This window comes from Lolium perenne, chromosome 7 (assembly GCF_019359855.2).
Source record: "Lolium perenne isolate Kyuss_39 chromosome 7, Kyuss_2.0, whole genome shotgun sequence".
Taxonomy (NCBI): domain Eukaryota; kingdom Viridiplantae; phylum Streptophyta; class Magnoliopsida; order Poales; family Poaceae; genus Lolium; species Lolium perenne.
The window spans coordinates 139,238,566-139,260,720 of NC_067250.2; the positions used below are offsets into that span (position 1 = coordinate 139,238,566).

A 22,155-nucleotide genomic window follows, 5' to 3' on the forward strand; every position below is an offset into this window, starting at 1 on the left:
ATTTTAACCAAAGACAATCTTTGCAACCGAAATTGGCATGGTTGCACTAAATGTAGTTTTTGTGATCAAGAGGAAACAATACAGCATTATTATTTTCGTGCCCTTTCGCCAAAGTTATTTGCAGGGTTATTTATATGATATTTAATTTACCTCCTCCTTCCAGTGTCTCAAATTTTTTTTGGAAATTGGTTAAATGGGGTAAAGAAAACATAAAGGCCACATTAGAGTTGACGTGTGCGCTTTATTGTGAGCTATATTAACAGTCCATAATGACTTCATATTTAATAAAAGAAGCTTTCCATATTTTATGCAGGCTATCGCTTTAGTCACGCATTGGATCCATACGTGGTCCTTCCTGCAGTTGGCGAAGGAACTCCAGAACATGAATATTGGTGCAACAGTTTGGCGACGGTCGCACGGGATTTCTACAACCAGTGCGGTTGGCGGTCTGATAAGAGAATCACATCAGGATGCTCCATCGCTTTTTTTCTTCTAGCTTTTTTAGATGGCTTATCCATATTGATACTCTAAGTGATCCTTGAGATGTAATAATTGTGTACTGCTTTGGTGTGACTTGTTTTAATAAGGAGCCGTATGGCCTGTATGCATCAATTGACGCAGAGGCAGGGGTACCCCATTTCGAAGAAAAAAAGCAAAATTAAGGCGTTCATTGGCATATATAAGTTGTGACCACTGGACAGACAATAATTTGCACGGCTCCATGGAATCTGCAGCCGCTTCATCTGATGAATATCAATAGATACTTCAGCATCATAGTATGTTCAGCCCTGTAAGCTCGAGCTTGGGTAAAATCCAATAGCAAATGTTTCTATAGAAACTCTACCTGCATATCTAACCACTAAGTACACAAGCGTACATAAGAGAGGGGGGCTCACTTCTAATAACCATCTTCCTGACTCTCCAGTGATGCACCGAGCTCCGCGCACCGCTGGCATGAAAACTGGCCAGGCATTGACAAAGGGACCATCAAATTTTCATGCCGCTCACAGTAAGGCCGGTTGCAGCTGCTACATTTTGCATGCGTAAGCCAACAATCCAAGCACATAAAGTCTGAGCAAGCAAGATCAGCCTCGGTTCGATCCTCCGAACTGATACAGGCACCACATTTTTCGCATCTAGTAATGCAGAAGTAGCAGCCTCGACACCGCAGCAAGCTATGCTTCACTTTCCTGAAATATAACCAAATTATCAATATGGAGGTGTACCAGACCTTATAATAATCAGCTTCAGGTCAAAGCCATTAGTCTGGCAGCCATACAAGAATCCTGAAGTGTTTGCAGTTGTTCTCAAGACAAGAGCAATGAAACAAATTATAAAACCATGTTGCTATCATGTAGCCCATAGGGCAAATAAGTGAGCTTCGGGACCATTACTTAAAAAGCTATTCACAAAAGAAGACATGACCAAGTCAGCTACCCCTTCCACAACCACAGGAGAGAGCAAAAGGGGGAGCAATAGCTATGAGCACTGACTCTTGTGACCATCACAAATCAAAGATGAATCTTGTATCAGCAGGACAAATGAAGAGTCAAAACAATGAAAACGAGTCGAATAAAGTGCTACGGCAAGTCACAAAGAGATCTGATAGAGGATCACAACGTACATACCTACAGTCATCCTTCGTACAATCAAACACAAGCCTGACGTTTGTGCACAATGGGCAGACATCAACATCAATAGGGCGTTCATCATTGGTGTTCAGCACTTCGTGGGCTCTATGGTTGTAGAAGAGTGGGCTTCTATCTTGCTGTACTTGTGGGTTACCTTTGGACATCAGAGACATGATAACATCAAGATGATGCTTACTCATCCTGCTAATACCATTGAGTCGGAGATGGTCTATATTTCCCTTGTGTTCATGCAGAAGCTGAACAATTTTCACCACCCCATCACCAGTCAAGCCTGTACATGTGGGCACATAGAGCTGCAAATTAAGAGTAAGTTAGATCAAATGCATCTAGAGGTCCATGGCTCCATGCAGCTACTGCATAGGAGGAACTGAGCAAAGCCCTCGGTAAATAGTTTTATGTAGAATTTATCACGGGCATATAACCATAATTGTATTATCCACAAATGAGAAATTAGCAACGAAGCAAATATAGAAGAACTGTAAAGGCTAGTATCCATCTTTATGTAAACTAAAGAACATGATCAAAAAGCAGAGCTTACGGTGACTTCAAGATTCCATAGAGTAATAAAGTCAAGCAAGTATTTCTCATTCTCACATTGACTAGAAACTCGAAAATCACTGCAACAATTCAACAGGGGCACCTTGACAGGCCCGTTACTGTTCCATACGATGTTGGGATCAATAACCATGATTTTGGAATAAATGGGTCCACATTAGTAACTCAAAAATGGTTCCCAGTATGTTAGGGAGAATCCTATTTTGACAAAACTTTTGGTATCTGGTGAGCGATTTGGTTTGAAAAGAAAAAGGCTGCATACCATTCAGTTTCAGGATTATGTAGTTCAAAATACAAAATAAATATCTGAATAAACTTCATGTAAATTAATACTGACCATCCTAATTTTGGCTCTAGATCGATAATACTGCACTTTAGTAATCTACAAGTTTCCTAACTGAGATCATTCGTTACAGAAGAAAGACAGAAATGTAAATTAATACAACTGGATAATATGCAACCAATAGGGCTTGATGTCCCCAGCAAAGCAGCCAGGTCGAAGGTAGCATCCGATATTATTTGCGAACGTTGCAGTGATCTAAGTGCTCCAGCAGTTTGTAGCCAAGAATAAGCAAGCATCTCCAAGGAAAATCTATCAAGGACCCCATCAGTGCACTGTATATTTCTACGTATTAATGCCAATATCAACTGTACATACCCTAACCCAGTCACAATCATCATGAGCAAAGTAAGCAAAAAAAATATAAAGCGTTAAGAAATCCCATTCCCTGGGAAAGTGAGGGAGAGGAATCCAGCAGAATCTATAACCTCGTACTATATATAATAAATAAACACCCTATACTGTACCCTTGAAGAATTCTGCATCTGCGGTGGTTTCACAGAGGTTGTGTGATTTAAGAAAAGGGAAAAGGAAAACACTGCACCATGAGATGGATCTTGTACATAAATTAAGCATTCAATGGCACTAAATTGACGACAATGAAAATCATGGTAAACTCAAGTTCATTCAGAAATATAGTTAAGGTGGTTCTCAAATCACAACTATTCTCTCTCCCTGTCTAGGATCTTAATGGTTTTAAAGGTGGTGGACAGTGGCGGCTACGTTTGTTTTATAAAAGAGAGTCAATCATGCGAACAATAGAAGAAAAAACATACAAAAGAGTACTTTAGAAGAAGAAAACTACCTATTGTATCTGTACGGTCCTCACTTCAGTGTACAGAAGCTCGGGAGCTTCTGGACTTTGAGTGCCACCACCTTTGTGATGGTCGCACGGGGTTTTTTCAGACGGTTAGGCTGGCGGTTTAGAAATACGATTAGTAATTCATAAGTGCTGACTGTAAACCTGTTTCTAGGAGATGGAGCCCATGTGTGTATCTTTTTTTCGTGAATATGATAAAAAAAAATTATAGCCTTCCAGCTGTGATGACTTTTGTTCATATATATCCTGTGCACTGGCAAGTGGGAACTTTTAACAAAACATATCGTCCATCGAGGCAGATTTAGCCAGCAGCACCAACATAGATTGGTAACTGGGGAGTCAGCAATGGGATCACACAAGATGACGAGGGTGAAGAAAGAGACTTCATGGGAGGGGCTGAAGACATGTAGTTTCAAGAAGCAGTAGTGTAGAAGGAGCCGCACGTTTTGCAATGGAATAGGAAGGAATCAGCAACGCTTGAATGGCAATTGTTTAGAAACCCAAGGAACCGAAACCTTCTTCTTTTTCTTTCCGGGCGATGAAGAAGAGATCACCAAAGCTCTCCAGTCAGCATATATGCCACCATCTAGTGGAATCACCATAAAGCTAACATGACACAGATGAGAACCAAAGTAATTAACCAGCATACTAGGCTACCTACAGTAGCCGCTGATTGAGTAATGCGCTCCACAAACTGAATCAGAGTTCATGATCCTATCTCCCCAATCAGCAACGTTATCTTTTGTTGAGAGCATCAAGATTATATTGATAATTCCATGGGGCTCCCTCGTTGGACTCATTTTTTACATGGATAGTTTGTGTCAAATAGTACGGTATGAGTTGGAGCAGCCATAATCTCTGTCACAACTGAAATCTTCTACTGTGCCTCAATATGATCTTCAGCAACACTATACTCTGTCCTACGACCTTTGCTAAATTAGTTCTTACTAGTGTTGTGCTCGTGCATTACTGTGGAATTGTTGACTTTATTGTCAATTTTCAGGGAACACTGAGCATTTCAGTAAAAACTTGTGCCAAATAGAATTTTTTGAATAATTGAGCTGTGGATTGATATGTCCATACATGATGTGATGTAGTTAAGTGTCAAACAGGCACCAATTTTCATTTTTGCAAAAATAAAAACAATAATTTATCCTAGTTAAGTGTCTCTCTGTTCAGTAGAATCTTGTGCTGGTCGTGGAAATTTTGAAACTCCTCGCAAAAATTAAGGAAAACAAAACTACTGAATGGTGAATAATTTGAGAAAGTTTGAAGACATAATTAACGAAATGTGTGATGCAATTTTCTTCAGGAAGTATTAACAAAAAGACAAAGACTGCCCGTAGAGGGTAGAGCAGTTCGAATAAACAACTAAAGTTAGAAGCAACGTTTAGAAACCCAAGGAAGCGAAACCTTTTTTTTTTCTTTTGAGGCGAGAAAGAAGAGATAACCAAAGCTGTGCGGTCTACATTATGTCAGCATCTAGTGGAATCGCCACACAAATGGAAACCATAGCAAATAACCAGCATACTAGGCTACGCAGCACTCGCAGTTAATTGAGTAGTGTGCTCCACAAATCGAATCAGAGTTCATGATCTTATGTCCCCAATCAACAACCTTTTCTTTTGTTGAGAGCATCAATATTATGTTGATAATTCCATGGGGCTCTTCCCTCGTTAAGCTCATTTTTCTACATGGATAGTTGGTTTCAAATAGTAGACATGAATTGGAGGAGCCATAATCTGTCACAACGCAGATCTTCTACAATGCCTCAATGATCTATACTCTGTCCTACGAGTTCGCTAAATTAGTACTTACTAGTGTCATGCTCTTGCATTACTGTGGAAATGCTAAGACTTTATTGTCAATTTTCAGGGGAAAATGAGCATTTTGATATAAATTTATGAGTAGTAGAATATGTTGTATAAAAAATAATTTAGTTGTGGAATGAGATGCTCATACATGATGTGATGTAGTTAAGTGTTGCAGTTCCGTTAATGAAATGAAGAATAAGCAGTGTTTTAAGAATGCATAGTTGAATTTCTTATGGCAAATTTGTAAAGCCAGACACCAATTTTCATTTTGGAAAAAAAAATCAATACTGTGAGCTAGTAGTTTTTTGTTTAATTGAATCTTTTGCCAGTCATGTAACTTCTGAAACTCTCGCAAAAAATAAGGAAACTAAAATTTCTGAATGGTGAATAATTTATTAATTTGAGAAAGTTTGAAGACATAATTAAAGAAATGTGGGATGCTGATTACTTAAGGAAATACCAACAAAAAATAAAAAGATTGCCGGTAGAGGGCCAAGCAGTTTGAAGAAATAACTGAAGTTAGAAGCGATATTTAGCAGTTAAGTGGTTATCAAAAAGAGAACAAAGAACAGGGTTGTCATTCAACAAGAGTGGAACCTCAGAAATTAAGAAAGAAAAAAACTTCAAGTCAAGGAAATATGTGAAGAAAGAATTAGAGAAAAGCATCCCTGTATTGGTTCTACTCCATTGGTATTTAGAATTTCTTCACGTCACTAGGCTATGATGAGAATTCTGATGCTGAAGTAGCGGAGTACTAAATTTTGCTGTGTTCTACATTGCCAAAGCTTCTATAGCATATCAAGGGATGCCCAGCTATGCGTTGTTTATTGCCCGATAGGTGCAACGCTTTGCCTAGCGCAAGTAGCAACACCTACCAACTGAACTGCCATCTCTTCTATGATGCACATGAAGAAGCTTGTACGGGCATTGTTACTTGCCTATAATTAATCATATACAGCAAAGACCAAGCTTAATCTCCTTTGTCAACATCATGTCCAAGTTTAAATTAGTACATTTTTAGGCGTCAGACTAGACTAGTTCAGCTAGTACGAGGAAAAGAAAACTTCTGAATGGTGAATAATTTGAGGAAGTTTGAAAACATAATTAACGAAATGTGTGATGCAATTTTCTTCAGAAGTATTAACAACAAGACAGAGACTGCCGGTAGAGGGTCGAGCAGTTTGAAGAAACAACTAAAGTTAGAAGCAATGCTTAGAAACCCAAGGAAGCGAAACCTTTGTTTTTTTTCTTTTGAGGCGACAAAGAAGAGATAACCAAAGCTCTGTGGTCCATATATATGTCAGCATCTAGGGAATCACCACACAGCTCACAGGACACAAATGGGAACCAAAGCAAATAACCAGCATACTAGGCTACACATCACCCGCAGTTGATTGAGTAATGTGCTCCACAAATTGAATCAGAGTACATGATCCTATCTCCCGAATCAACAACATTTTCTTTTGTTAAGAACATCAATATTATGTTGATAATGTCATGGGGCTCTTCCCTCTTTGGATTCATTTTTCAACACGGATAGTTGGTGTCAGATAGTAAACATGAATTGGAGCGGCCATAATCTGTCACAAGGCAGATCTTCTACAATCCTCAATGATCTCCAGTAACACTATACTCTGTCCTACGACTTCGCTAAATTAGTGCTTACCGTGTCGTGCTCGTGCATTACTGTGAAAATGTTAAGGCTTTATTGTCAATTTTCAGAGGAAAAAAGAGTTATTTTGGTAAAAAGTTGTGGCTCGTAGAATATGTTATATAAAATAATAATTTAGTTGTGGAATGAGATGTTCATACATGATGTGATGTAGTTAAGTGTTGCAGTTCCGTGAATGAAATGAGGAATACGCAGTGGTTTAAGAATATTTCATATGGTAAATTTGTAAAAACAGGCACCAATTTTCATTTTGGCAAAAAAATTTCAATTATGTAAGCTAGCAGTTTTTTGTTTTGTACTCCCTCCATTCCTTTCTATAGTGCCTAGATTTTTGTCATTTTTTTCAGAATATAAGGTTGTAGCTTGGATTTTTTTCAATTACCCCCTCCCCTGTTCAGTTCCCACACAACATGCGTGAGAAAAAATCCATACAAAATTGGAAACAATTAATTGAGATTCCTAATGCATGGCCCAACGATTCCTTAAAATTAGGCAGCAATGTTTTACTTTCCTTAATTGAACTTGGCTGCACATATATGGAGAATCAACAAGAGAGATTTGTGGGATTTGTTATGGTAAGTTAGGAAGATATGGATTTCCCAAATTTTACGTTGATCTCAAATCGTTCAGCTAGGGGGTCTTGCGTAAAAAATACTCTTGCGCTAATTTCCGTGCCAAAAAACTATAGGCAGTTAGGCACTATAGAATGGAACAGATGGAGTATTATCTTTTGCCAGTCATGTAACTTCTGAAACTCCTCGCAAAAATAAGGAAACTAAAACTTCTGAATGGTGAATAATTTATTAATTTGAGAAAGTTTGAAGACATAATTAAAGAAATGTGGGATGCTCATTACTTAAGGAAGTACTAACAAAACATAAAAAAGATTGCCGGTATAGGGCCAAGCAGTTTGAAGAAATAACTGAAGTTAGAAGCGATATTTAGCATTTCAGTGATTATCAAGAAGAGAACAAAGAACAGGGTTGTCATTCAACAAGAGTGGAACCTCAGAAATTAAGAAAGAAAAAAACTTCAAGTCAAGAAAATATGTGAAGAAATAATTAGAGAAAGGCATGCCTGTATTGGTTCTACTCCATTGGTATTTAGAATTTTTTCACGTCACTAGGCTATGATGAGAATTCTGATGCTGAAGTAGCGGAGTACTAAATTTTGCTGTGTTCTACAATGCCAAAGCTTCTATAGCATATCAAGGGATGCCCAGCTATGCGTTGTTTATTGCCCGATAGGCGCAACGCTTTGCCTACCGCAAGTAGCAACACCTACCAACTGAACTGCCATCTCTTCTATGATGCACATGAAGAAGCTTGTACGGGCATCGTTACTTGCCTATAATTAATTATGTACAGCAAAGACCAAGCTTAACCTCCTTTGTCAACATCATGTCCAAGTTTAAATTAGTACATTTTTAGGCGTCAGACTAGTTCAGCTAGTACGAGGAACCTAAGCAACCACAGCATCAGGCATAACAACAAACACAAGGCGCGCGCCCAAGCATGCAGCTCATTCGCTAATTCACAGTCTCACACACTTGAAGATGAAACAAACACGCGCCAGAAACATCCCAGTACCTCGGTGACGCGGGGATTTTGCTCGACGACGCGGAGCAGGCCAGCGTCAGAGACGCGGGAGCAGCCGACGAGGTGGAGAGACCGCAGCGTCCCCTCCGCCCTCGCGGTCAACTTGGCGAGGATTTCGTCGGTCACCCGGTTGCTGAGAGGCGGCTCCACCGCGACGCGACGCCACAGGAGGGTGTCCCCCGCGACGGCCTCGCCGAGGAGGCGGCACACGCGCCAGCAGGCCAGCAGCTCGGGCAGCCGCATGTAGCCCAGGGCAAGGAAGAGGGCAGCGTGCGGCTCGCCAGGCGCCGGGGCAGGTAGCGGCGGAGGCGCTGAGGCGGCCGCCGTGGTCGGAAGCATTGTGTGGTGGCTGGTCAGTGGTCACCGGTGAGGATAACTGGCTTGACTGACGCACCGGCCGAAGAGGAAATCAAATGTGAGTTTGGTTCGTCCGAATTTTGTACAGTAGGGCTCGGATGCCACCAATTTATGGAGAGAGTTCAGTTTTGCTAATACTCCGAATTCTGCGAATCTTGATTCCAGCCGGCTTCCCCATTATATATTGGTTTCTCAATCCTATTGACGTCCTGTCACACTCATCCCCTTAGAATATTGACGTCCTCGATCAACCTAAGCTAGAAATTTTCCCTATTGACACACGTTTGTACGTCTAGTGCTAGCACATGTGCTATGTTGTGCGTCACAATAGACCACACCAGCCATGTGTCGTATGTCTAAACCCCTAACGCACACGCCGTGTAACCGGAGGGTCGCCTCTGACATCAAATGTAACACCCCAACCATCCTCGTCCGTGCGTATTATCCCTAGCAACTCTACAAGATCTCTAGACTGGTCGCATTTACCAACACTAGGGCTCCTTTGATTCAAAGGATTTGCATAGGAATTGTGTAGGATTTGGTTCCTATGGGAAAAATTCATATACATGTTGTTTGATTCATAGGAACATATCCTATAGGAAAAATTCCTATAGAAATCTTGTAGTGTAATTTTTATAGGAAAAAAGCATTAGCTCATACCTCATAAAAAAATTCATTTGCTACAATCAAACAAACTTCATCTTCCTATAAGTTTCAAGTAGACATGTCATTCCAATCCTATACCTTTCATATTCCTATGTTTTTTCTATCCTTTAAATCAAAGGAGCCCTAAGAAGTTACAACTTGTTGGTAACTTGTTATGAGTATTCTATCAATCATGTTGAAGTCTGTGCCAGGATGACACACTCCAAAGAACTTGTTGCAACTTCTTTTCTGCAAATTTATCTCAAAGAACTTCGAAGTTAAGCGTGTTTGGTCTGAAGAAATTTGAGGAAAGGTGACTGAATGAAAAGTCATTTTTAGATACACACGAGTGAAAATAAAGTCCGCGGAAAAAATACGTGTTAATCCATGAAATTAGTCTACATATCCCAGAGAACTACCAGAGCTAACAGCACCGGTCACGGGCTGCTAGTTGTTGTTTTCTCCCTTGATGACATTAAAGAGCTGACTCACTTTTGCCTAGGATGCACAAGTCCACGACATGTGTGCTGACTGCTCATTCCCGATAGAGATTTTTCTACTCCGACTAAAGACTCCTATCTTCCTCAAGAATTAAGCCACGTTACACTTCGTGATTGACTGGCAGGAATAAATCCGGCCGAAGTTCTATTCTTTCTCTTATGCGTAGCTATACACAGACGGACAATGATTTTACTAAGAGAAGTCATCGTACAACTTTATCTACGTGAACCTTAAGGATTCAATACACATTGTTGATCTAAATTTTGAACTTAAAATTAAACAAAAAAAATTAAATGGACTATTTTTTTCTAAAATACTCAATGGAAGATATATGTCTTACTGTAATATTTTAAATTTTTTCTGAGCAACTTAAATTTCGACTTCAAAATTTAGATCAATCATGTACGTTGGATCTTGATCTGATGGTTCACGTAGGTAATGTTGCATGGTGACTTCTCTTAGTGAAGAGACCGCATCGTCCCCTCCGCCATCGCGGTCAACTTGACGAGGATTTCATCGGTCACCCGGTTACTGAGAGGTGGCTCCACCGCGACGCCATAGGAGGGTGTCCCCCGCGAAGGCCTCGCTGAGGATATGGCATACGCGCCAGCAGGCCAGCACCCGGGCAGCCTCATGTAGCCTAAGGCAAGGAACAAGGCAGCGCTTATGAAAACAACAAATATACGTATATTGTGTACCAATTTTTAAACTTGGCAACTTAACCCGATGGAAATCGGTTCTCAAATTCAAAATGGACAAATGTGAACCATGATGGGCGCGAAGCTAGATGGTAATTATCCAAATTTGTCCCATTTGAACGAGAGCAGCCTTTTGACTCTAGTGTGCATATACTCACTTTATTCGAAATATATTGTATGCATGTTTTAAGATACAAAAGATATTTGAAAAATATGGACATCTTCATATGTGTGCACCAAGTTGTTTCACAAAAACCGACTTTTTACATAGGTTGTGTAAAAAAGATAAGTTTTGGTGCTAAAATAAGAGCTTTGCACGAGATACTTTTTTGCCTTTTTACAGAGCATAGAATTGAGACAGGGTGCCTAAACCCCCAGCCCGCACACGCCCGTGTAACCGGAGGGTCGGCTCTAATACCAAACGTAACATCCTGACCACCCCCGTCCGAGCCTGTTACCCTGGCAACTCTACAAGATCTCTAGACTGGTCCCACAGACCAACACTAAGAAGTTATAACTTGTTGGTAACTTGGTATGAGTATTTCATCGATCATATTGAGACCTGGGTCAGGATGTCACACTCTAAAGAACTTGTTGCAACTTCTTTTCTACAAGCTCATCTCCAAAGAACTTCAGGGTTAAGCGTGTTTGATCTGAAGGGTCTGAGGATAGATGACCGAAGAGAAAGTCATTTTCAGATACGCGCGAATCAAAACAAAATACGCACAAAAGACATGCGTTGATCCCTAGTCTAAATATCATAGAGAAATGTCAGGAATAACAGGACCGGTCGGGGGCTGCTAGTTGTTGTTTTCTCCCTGATTGACATTAAAGAGCTGACTCACTTTTGCCTAAGTCCAGGACATGTGTGCTGACTAGTCATTACCCATAGAGATTTTTCTACTCTGACTAAAGCCTCCTATCTTCCTGTAGAATTAAGCCACGTTAGAGCATCTCCAGTCACGTCTCCGAAAGCGTCTCCCAAAGCAATTTGGAGCGTGCCGGATCAAAAATCCATTCCAGCCGCGTCCCCCAAAGCCCATTTTTGTCCGGCGCGGTCCGATACGGTGTCCGGCGCCCCGAGCCCGTCCCCGTCTCCGTCCCACAGGGGACGCTCCGGGCACGCCGGACACAACGAAAAGCGAGGCGGGGAGTGGCGGGGCCGACCCATCAGCAACTCATTCAAGTTTGGACCTAACCGTCGCCTACCTCGCGGCGGAAGTTAATCGCGCGACGGCATCTTTGCCTTAATGGCGACGGAGGGGCAGGCGAGACGTCCCGTCGGTGCTGCGCAGCCTCCACGCGTCGCCGGCGTTCGCACGCCACCGCCCGTTCCCGCGCGATCTTCCCGCCTCTTCGCGTGCTTTCTTCCCGACCCCGGCGTCTATAAAAGGCCTCCCGGCGTAATTGGTAGCCACCACAGCCGCCGGCAACAAACACAGCCCTCGTCGCTCCACCGCCTTCTCCTCCACCACCAGTGGCAATGGCGAACCGCCCCGGCGCTGGCCAGTTCCCTCCACCACCGTCTCCTCCACTTCCAGTCCAGGATTCGCAGGTCGACATCGACCCCGCCGCCCGGGATGAGCGGCGGCGGCGAGGGACGTCGCTTTGGCCTGGCTCTCGTCAGCAGCGGCGGGAGGTACTCGAGGAGGAGGCCCGCCAGCGGCGTGAGGCGGCGCACGTGGCGGATCTAGCGGCGTTCTACGCCCCTGCCCGCACAGCTGACGAGGCCGCGGCGGCAGCAGCGTGGCACGAGCAGGCAATGGCGGACACCAATGCGGTGTTCGACGCCTCGATGGCAGAAGAGGCGCGACGGCGCCGGACGGAGGATATGGAGCAGCAGTGGGCTGATGAGCTCCACCGCGAGCAGGAGGAGCAGGACACGCTGTACCGTGAACGGCGGGACTCGATCGAGCGCCAGCAGCAGCTGGCGGCGGAGCAGCGTCAGCAGCGGGAGGCGGCGCTGGCGGCAACGGAGGCGGCCTGGGCGAGGCGGGCGGACGAGTTGGCGGCGGAGGCCAACGCGTTGGCGGCAGCGATGATGGAGGCGCCAACTGATGTGAAGGAGGAGGAGGCCGAGGCGGAAGAGGAGGAGACCGAGGTGGAGGAGAACGACGACGACGGCAACGAGTTCGAGTGGTCCGACGACGACGGGCCACACCCGGACGAGACGGCCGATCAGCAGCGCGCTCGTCGAGTCGTTCGAGTCGGAGAAGAAGCTCCAGAACGACGCTCGTGCCCGCAAAGAGGCGCAGATTCGTCGCGCCGTCGAGCTATCCCTCCAGGCGGTGCAGCAGGGGAGGGCGGACGTCGACGCGGTGCTGGAGCAGCGGCGTCTGGCCACCGCCCTACACACGGAGAGGCGGCGCGTGCAGCAAGAGCTGCGGCGGAGGGCAGGCGACGCCGGGGCGGGGCCGTCGAACGCACCGCCGGGCGGTCAGTAGGCTAGGTTTAGATGAAAGCTAGCCATTTTCATTCAAATTTTGTAATATATAATCAAAATTAAATGAAAACCTTTATTTTCGTGCACCAATATTCATTTGGGGGAGGCGTTTGGGGGACGCGGCTGGGGAGCGACGTCCCCCAAACGCGGCACGAACAAAACACGTCCCCCAAACGCTCGATCTGGCGCGGTTTGGGGGAAGTTTTGGGGAACGCGACTGGAGATGCTCTTACATCGTGATTGAGTGGCAGGAATAAATCCGGCCGAAGTTCTATTCTTTCTCTTAAATCCGGCCGAAGTTATATTTTTTATTTCCGTAAAGATTGTGCATGCTTTTTTCTCAACCCTGCATTGGTTCTAAACAAAATTCAGACGAACCAAACTCACATTTTGTGCTCTATAAGATGTGATAACCCAAAATTTTAAGTTATTAAAAAAATTGAGTTGAAAAATAATTATCTTCTAATTAGTTTGATTTTGGTTAATTTCTAGATTTAAAATTGCATAGTAATCTTTGCATGCAACTACCAAATGGATTAGTTAGTCCAAATGGAAATAAACTCGAGTTGATTTGTTTGGCATGAGTGCATGACCACCACTAAGTAGAGTAGTACTAGTGCATACATCGAGCTAGGTAAGGGCATCTCCAGCGAGGCGACGTATTTCAGCGTTCGAAAATATTCGTGCGCGTCCGATTGCGTAGGTCAAAATGGTCGAAATCGACCGCGTGTCCGTTTGCATCGGGGGTGGCTCCAGCGGCACGACGCATTTTTTGTCGAATTTCCATTTTTTATAACATGAAAACATAATTTACATAGTTGAACACATGGAAAAAAAACCTAAACGCCTGCGCCTACTGCTTCTCCTCGTCGCTGTCGAGCACGACGAACTCCGGTACCACCCACAACCAGTTGGGAACCGGCGGAACGTACGCCGGGCGCACCGGCGGTGCTGGAGGTGGAGAAGCCCAGTCATGTGGTTGTGGCGGAGGTGGAGGCGCCCAGGGTTGTGGCGGAGGTGGAGGAGCCCAGGACTGTGGCAGAGGTTGAGGAGCCCAGGGCTAAGGTGGGGCCCCCACGGGTTGTACGGCGGAGGTGGAGGCGGCGGTTGTGGCGTGGCCGAGTCCTGTAGCGCCAGTCGTAGGGCTTCATCCTCCGACAGGCCCCGCGGCATGATGCCGGTGGCGTACCGGGACAGCGGTGGCTGCACAAGTCGGTCGTTCTCGGAGACGAGGACGCCGAGCCTTGCGATCTCGTCGCCCGTCATGTTGTCCAGGTACTCAAACTTGCGGCCCTCCGCCATGGCCAGCTGCCATTCCTAAAAGACGACCGCGACGTAGTCGTCGCTGTCGTCCTTGACCTCCTCGTTGTGGTACGTTAGCGCCTCGATGTAGTAGTCGTCGTCGTACTACGCAGGCGTCGGCGCCTGCTGTCTTCGAAGACAAGGCGCCGGTGGACGGTCGAAGGGAAAGTCCATGTCGCCCATGAAGCCTGCCCTCCTCCTCCGATTCCTCTCGGACACGAGATATGTGCGCCAGCTGTCGGACTCGATGGCGTAGGCGGGATCGGCGCGGAGGTCTGGCGGCAGGTACCGCCTCCTTCGCCAGATCTCGACACTCCTATCTAGCTCGCGCGCAGGCACGGGAGGGACGGGCACCCGGCGGTAGCTGAGCCGCCTGCCGCCAGGCATGTGCACATCCCCCCAGGCATCGCACGGCGTCCAGTTCCGGTGCATCAACCTCCCTGTTGATCGCCAGAACCCACCGGCGGGCAGCGGCCTGTCAACACGGTAGAGCCGGGAAGAGCCTAGAGCTGCGGCTGGCTGAGACCCCTCCGAGCGACGGCCCGCAATGCTCTTCTGGTCACACGCGGCGATGCGAAGTGCAAGGGCGTGCCACCTGACCTATACCTGGTCAGGAAGGTGATGGGGATGCCTCGCTTAGTTCCTGCATGGTATACACGTAAACATTAAATAAGAGCCTCGATCGGCTCTCAGGTTATCCTGTGAATCGGCTCAAAGAGCCGATCCACCCATGATCCGTACGGGGTGCACGAATACTTGGTGATCCTGCTTGATCAAGATAAAGCTAATGAGATCTACGACGATTTAGGGTTTTCACCGCATAATCGGATCATCCTACTCCAGGTTGGGCCTCGCGGCCACGCACGGTGCTCGTAAGCCGATCCTAAACAAGGCCACACAACCAACGTGACGTTGATCATCGGAACATCCTGTTTAGGACTTGCGAACGCCACCCTACGTGCCGCTGGATCCTCCCCCCCCTTCGTAAGGCCTAACTATTGCAGATATTAAACTAATCCTTGCAGAGCAAGGAGCAATCGTAACGGATCAGATCTACTAGATGATGAACAAGCAGGGTGCCGCCCCCACGCCTGAGATAGGCGTGAGGGCGGCTAGACATGCGAGGGTTGCACTACGTAAGCATGTTTATACGAAGAGCTATGCTAACCCTAACACATCTATGATAACTACGTTGCCCGCCATCAAAGACGCTTCAGTACGGGCAACGCATGAACAACGTGGAGCTTGTGCTGCCTAGATCGCAAGATGCGATCTAGGCAGCATGTCGCTTACCTGATTGAAACCCTCGAGACGAAGGAGTTGGCGATGCGCCGAGATTGGTTTGTTTTTGGGGTGAACGTTGTGTTGTTGTTTATTCCATAAACCCTAGATACATATTTATAGTCCGGCGGACTTTCTAATTCGGACGTGCACCTAACCGTGCACGAGTAAAACTCTAACTTTTAATCTAAAGATACGATCCACTAAATTACAGATACAATGGGCAATTCAGCCCAACTTCGTGTATAAGGCCAATTCTTGTTTTTCCTTCCATGTATATCTTCAAGTCTTTCTCAATCGTGGCCCACCTCCGACTCGGTCAAATTCTGGTGATAACACATGCCCCCCTGGTTTTGGAATTGGTAATTCCAAAATCACTCTGTTTTCCTTCGTCGGGTCATGTCGTGGCAGAACCGTCGCAGTATCCTTCGTCATGATGCCCTGCCTCCTCAACTCCTCCGCGTGATCTGGCAGTTTTTTTTTTTTCTTCTTAGGCACCACTTCCTCGGAAACTGCTGTGGCATTGAATTTCCACTATATCTCCTTTTATTTAACCGCTACGCACAGTTCTCCTCCGTATCTCCATCGCACTAGCACTCCAAAAGCCCTCCTGCCACCATGTCTTCTTCCTCCTCTGCTCCATCGGGTCCTTCCAGCCAGTCCTCCGCATCCCGTGAGCCGACGCGGAGTACAATCCGGCAGAGGTCCATGCAGCGAACATCCGCCGCGCCATTGCGGCCGGGGAGGAGTCAGACCACGACTTCTCCATCTGGTCCGAGGACGACCAGTCCTCGACGGACGGGGAGAGCGACCTCCGCTTCCTCGCCGTTGGGGCAACGGAGGAGGAGAGCGATGACGACAGCTTCTCCTGCGACTTCACCTCTTCCGGGGAGGAGGAGGAGCACGAAGAGGAGGAGGAGGACGACGACGAGAGCTCCTCCGACGAGCCGCCGGCCAAGCGGTTCTGCCCTTGGCCGGGCAATCTTAGCGACTTCGACAGCGACGAGGACGACGCTGACGAAGAGGATGAAGACAACGAGGACCCGGTCGGCGGCCATTGGAGCGACGACGAGCCCGCCGGGAGCAGCGCCGACAGCGGCGACGACGGCGACGACGAGGGCAGTGATGGCCCGTAGATAGGACCTCTAGAATAGGGCCAGTAGTAGTAGATGGGGCAATGTATCCCCTAGTACTTCCTTTTGAGAGCAATCAGCTCTTTATGTAAGAAATCTAATCAATGAAGAACTTTCCCCAATTTGATCTTGCCGATTTCCTTTGAGTTTAATTTAGCCGATTCCTCCTTCTACTGACCTTGCCGATTCGTCCCCTTTGCCAATGCGTAATGAGCCGATAGCACCGCATCGGACCTTCGAACTTCGCCCTTTCCTTCTTCAACTGATGATTTTTTTTTTTTTTTAATTCTGGCGGATAATGCAGAATCTTCAGGAAAACCTTGGAATTCTTCCAACCAAAACCAATGGTCCTTTTCAATACTCATCATCTGTGAAGGAGGCTGCAATGAAAAATCAGCCGATGGCATCCCCATCGGCTCTTACAGAGTATCCAGTAGGCCTGTTGCCCCCCGAGTCTTACTCGCGCCTACTGCCCCCCGAGCCTTACTCGGGGCGAGAATGTCAAAGAGAATGCGCCACAGCCGATCCTCTTTCTTCCTCCAATCAGCCGATAATCTTCCGTCTCAGCTGAACTAGCCCCAAAGATTGGAAATCCTTGACAACGGGGTTCAGGAACCCGGATCGGCTCGAAGTAGCTGAAGAAGTTTCCATTGTTTTACTCACTCGAGGCAACAGAAGGTACCACCGTTGGCCTGGATCTGGTGGAGACTCGATAGACATTGCATAATTTCCACTAAAGTCGATGGTTGCGCATCGGCTGCCTTTCAATTCTAAAGTCGATGCCCTTGCATCGGCTGTAAATTTTTGTTTTTTTTTTACTGGCCGATTTTCTCCTATCAGCCCCCAGTATTCATTGCACGCATGTACCCCTGCATCTGCTCCGTATTTAGGTGCCCCGAGCCGAATACATTAAAGAATGGCAGATATCGGCTCTGTAATTCGCACGTCGGCTCCTGATAGGGTCAAAGGTGAACACAAGCAGAACATGTGGTGAGGATAATTTTGGCCGATTGCTGGGATCGGCCTCCATAATGATTGGAGCGCTGACTGAAGGTTCCGAAATGTCCCTTCATAGACCTTTGGGGCCGATCACAAGGATCAGCCTCGCCAAGTTACACGTCGCTTTGCTTCGACTACATGGTCAGGCCGGTGGATAAAACCAGCTTAACCCTTCCCTTTGTCACATCGATGCGTTCGCGATGCGTCTAAGTTGATGCCTCGAGAGGGGTTCTTGGCCTGCTGCTTCCCATGCGTTCATGCCACCGTTGAAACTTCAATCAATCATCGGCACAGACGACCTCTACCTCATCTCCATCCCACTGTATTATGCATTGGTGCATCGTGGAGGGAATACAGTAGTTGGCGTGGATCCAATCTCTTCCCAGCAGCACAGCATAACTGCTCGTGCTATCGACGATGAAGAACGTTGTAGGGATAGTTTTTCTTCCTACGGTCAGATCCACGTTCGTAACTCCCTGTGCCTCGGGCAGCTTGGCCGTTGAAATCGCTCAATGTTACATTGGTCTTGATTAAATCCGAGCTAGAGCGTCCCGGCCCGACGTAACATAGAATACGGCATGATGTTAATCGCCGCTCCGGTGTCTACCAGCATCTTGTTCACAGGCCTCCCATCGATATATCCTCGCAAATATAGGGCCTTCAGATGCCTGTAGCTCTTATCTTGTGGCTTCTCAAAGATAACCGGCCGTGGGCCGCAGTCAAGTTGTGCCACGGATGTCTCATCTAACCCTGGAGCACTGAACTCTGAAGGGAGGATGAACACCATGTTCGTGCCAGCCGATGTTTCATCATCGGCTCTCCTTTGTTTGGGGCGCCACTCCATTCTCCGTGGACGACCCTCTTCATTCAGTGGCTCGCTGAACCTTTGCGACGAGATCAGGCCGTGCCTTTCTTAGCGTATGCGGTATAACCTTTCGGCTTCCTCCGGGCCGCGCAACCGCCGAACCCTGCGTTTCGTGAACGGCTGAGTCCGTCGAGGCACCACCTCGGACGGTGGTACCTGTCTTCTACTTCTTCTAGTCCCTCGTCTTCGAATCCTCAAGATCTGCCCAACGAGGTGACTCGGCGCGTTTGCTTGGTGGTGGGAGAGGCCCTAGCGCTCACACACGGACACGTTGGCTGCCTCCTTCTTCTTCTTGTTGCATTACGGGCAATTGCCGATTGTGGGCAATCGGCTCATTCCTGAATCCCGGCAGTTGTCCGAAGAAAGGGCAGTCCCGGTGTCTGGCGTTGTCATCTTGCTCCCTTGGCACCGTCCGTGGCACGGCGCTCGTGCTCCTCCTCATCGCGATCCTGCCGACGATGTCTTCGGCTTCTCTAGCCGGGCGATCTCCTTCATCATCATAGTTGGACCGTCGGCGTTGGTCATACTGACTCACATATTTGTTGAGGAGGTGATCAGAGAGAGGTCGCTGATATCTTATGTTCTTCACTTCTCCCTCTGTGACGTAGCGCTTGCCATCATGATGGAGCCGATCGCGTGGAGCGGCCTCTTCTGTGTCCTTGCTATGAGAGCAGCTGCCCTCATCTCCATCCCTGCCAGAGTGGTTCCCAGGCCCTACCATGTTGATGCTGAACGTGGGACCTGGCTGGCAGCCCTCGGGGTAGATGACTTCTACCATGTTAACGGCGGGGAAGGGCTGGGTGTCTACCTTCATGGCGTCTTGGTTGAAAATTAAACGCCCTCTTCTCTATCGCCGCTTGGATGTGCCGACGCCACACCTGCGGTCGTTGGTGGCATGGGAAAGCGAGTTGTGGAATTTGCGATGCGGCTTTCCGTTTAGCTCTTGCGCCGTAGGGAACTTGAGACCTTCAGAATCGTCAACTGTTTCTCCTTAAGCAGGAGGTCGAAGATTTGTTCAGTCTTGGTCACGTCAAAATCAAATCCCCTGGGCGGCCCTGGTGGCTTTACCCATTTGCAGGATACGGGGGTTCCTCCCCGAGTCCACTCAGCCACCGCTACTTCTTGGTCTCCCGCAGGCACTTCACCTTCCTCTGTATCGACCATGACTACTGCACGCTTGAACTTGTCTTGGTACAGTGCAGGTGGCGCTGTTCATATGCCGATAGTTTCGAACCATGTGCGCCAATGAGGATAATCTGCTTGGGAGGCCATGTCCTTGAGCTGCGTTGCAAGGCCAGCTACCGCCAATTCGGCTGCTTCCTTTTCAGTTATACGAACCGAATAACATCGGTTCCTAAGATTCCTGAAGCGCTGGATGTACTCTGTCACCGTTTCTCCGCGCTTCTGACGTAGTTGTGCTAGATCGGCAATGCTAGACTCGGAAGCTTCTGAATGGTATTGCGTATGGAACTGTTCTTCCAATTGCTTCCAAGACTGGATGGAGTTTGCTGGCAAAGAGGTATACCATCCAAAAGCCGATCCTGTGAGGGACTGTGAAAAGAGCCTCACGCGTAGCTGATCCGACACTGAAGCCGGTCCTAGTTGCGCCAAATATCGGCCGATGTGCTCGATGGAGCTGGAGCCATCCGATCCACCGAATTTGGAGAAGTCGGGGAGCCGATATTTAGGTGGCAGCGGGATCATCTCGTACTCGTCGAGTGCGGCTTGGAATAGCCGATTGCCCTCCTTTTCGGCATAATGCCGAATTGGTCTCTCGGTATGGTACTGATCTGATCCGCCGTCTTTGGCTGCAGGAGATGCACTGAAGATTCGCCGGGGTGGCGTACTTAGCCAGCCATGTTTGCTTTTCCAGCTCTGAGCCAACTGCAGGAGCTGGGCTCTGGAGTTTCGTCAGGGTGGCGTACTTAGTTAGCCACGTCTGCTTCTCAAGCTCTGTTGCTGACGTTCCCCCTGTTTGCGCCGGAGTCCCTGACGTTGTGGCCTGGTTTGAGAGTGGCCAGTTGCCACAATCTGGCACATACGTGCACGCGTATCCTTGAGGGATCTCCTTGGGTGCCTCAGCCAAGAACTGGTAGTCACTAGGGTCACCACCGATCTTGTAGACGACGAATGCCGGTGTAGCCGGCACTTCACCGGTGCTGCCAACGCATATGGCAGCGGTGGACGGACCGGAGTGGCAACTCTCCTTGGTGCGTCCGAGAGCTGGTCCCGACGGCGAGTACCGGTGGCTCATGATCTCCTGGATCACGCGCAGCGAGACGCTCCAACACGTTGACCAAGTTTTCAGAGTGGCGGTGTAGCGAGTGAGCCACCAAGTAGTTGATCTCCTGCCGTAGGGCCCTGGTGCGTTCCTCCGACGGGGCAGAGAGATCTATCCCATCGAGTGCACCTTGTGGTGAGAACCCCTTCCATCTGATGCCATGGGTACGGGTTCTCTGAAAAGAGCCGATGAGGTCGGCTTCGAGGGTGGCCTTGATCTCGTCATGTTTCTTCTTGAGCTCAGCAGGCAGCTCCTCGTAGGTGATCGGGCGTGCCGTCCGCCGCCATCTCGGATGTAGATGGCGATGTGGTCGATGTAGATGATTGTCCCACCGGGCGTGCCGAATGTGTTGATCGCCGTAACCCACCGGCGGGCAGCGGCTGTCAACACGGTAGAGCCGGAAGAGCCTAGAGCTGCGGCTGGCCGAGACCCCTCCGAGCGACGGCCCGCAATGCTCTTACGGTCACACGCGGCGATGCGAAGTGCAAGGGCGTGCCACCTGACCTATACCTGGTCGGGAAGGTGATGGGGATGCCTCGCTTAGTTCTGCATGGCATACACGTAAACATTAAATAAGAGCCTCGATCGGCTCTCGGGTTATCTCGTGAATCGGCTCAAAGAGCCGATCCACCCATGATCTGTACGGGGTGCACGAATACTTGGTGATCCTGCTTGATCAAGATAAAGCTAATGAGATCTACGACGATTTAGGGTTTTCACCGCATAATCGGATCATCCTACTCCAGGTTGGGCCTCGCGGCCACGCACGGTGCTCGTAAGCCGATCCTAAACAAGGCCACACAACCAACGTGACGTTGATCATCGGAACATCCTGTTTAGGACTTGCGAACGCCACCCTACGTGCCGCTGGATCCTCCCCCCCTTCGTAAGGCCTAACTATTGCAGATATTAAACTAATCCTTGCAGAGCAAGGAGCAATCGTAACGGATCAGATCTACTAGATGATGAACAAGCAGGGTGCCGCCCCCACGCCTGAGATAGGCGTGAGGGCGGCTAGACATGCGAGGGTTGCACTACGTAAGCATGTTTATACGAAGAGCTATGCTAACCCTAACACATCTATGATAACTACGTTGCCCGCCATCAAAGACGCTTCAAGACGGCAACGCATGAACAACGTGGAGCTTGTGCTGCCTAGATCGCAAGATGCGATCTAGGCAGCATGTCGCTTACCTGAT

General features: G+C 47.7%; 1 protein-coding gene across 1 annotated transcript; it reads right to left on the reverse strand.

Annotated features, from left to right (window-relative positions):
* Positions 1-649: 649 nt before the first annotated feature.
* Positions 650-8,910, reverse strand: LOC127318731 (F-box protein SKIP28). The gene is made up of 3 exons (XM_051349213.2): positions 8,443-8,910; positions 1,629-1,945; positions 650-1,190 (listed from the first exon to the last, which is right to left on the reverse strand). Exons 1-3 carry the CDS (start codon positions 8,788-8,790, stop codon positions 899-901), a joined length of 957 nt encoding a protein of 318 aa, XP_051205173.1. The 5' UTR covers positions 8,791-8,910; the 3' UTR covers positions 650-898.
* Positions 8,911-22,155: the final 13,245 nt, after the last annotated feature.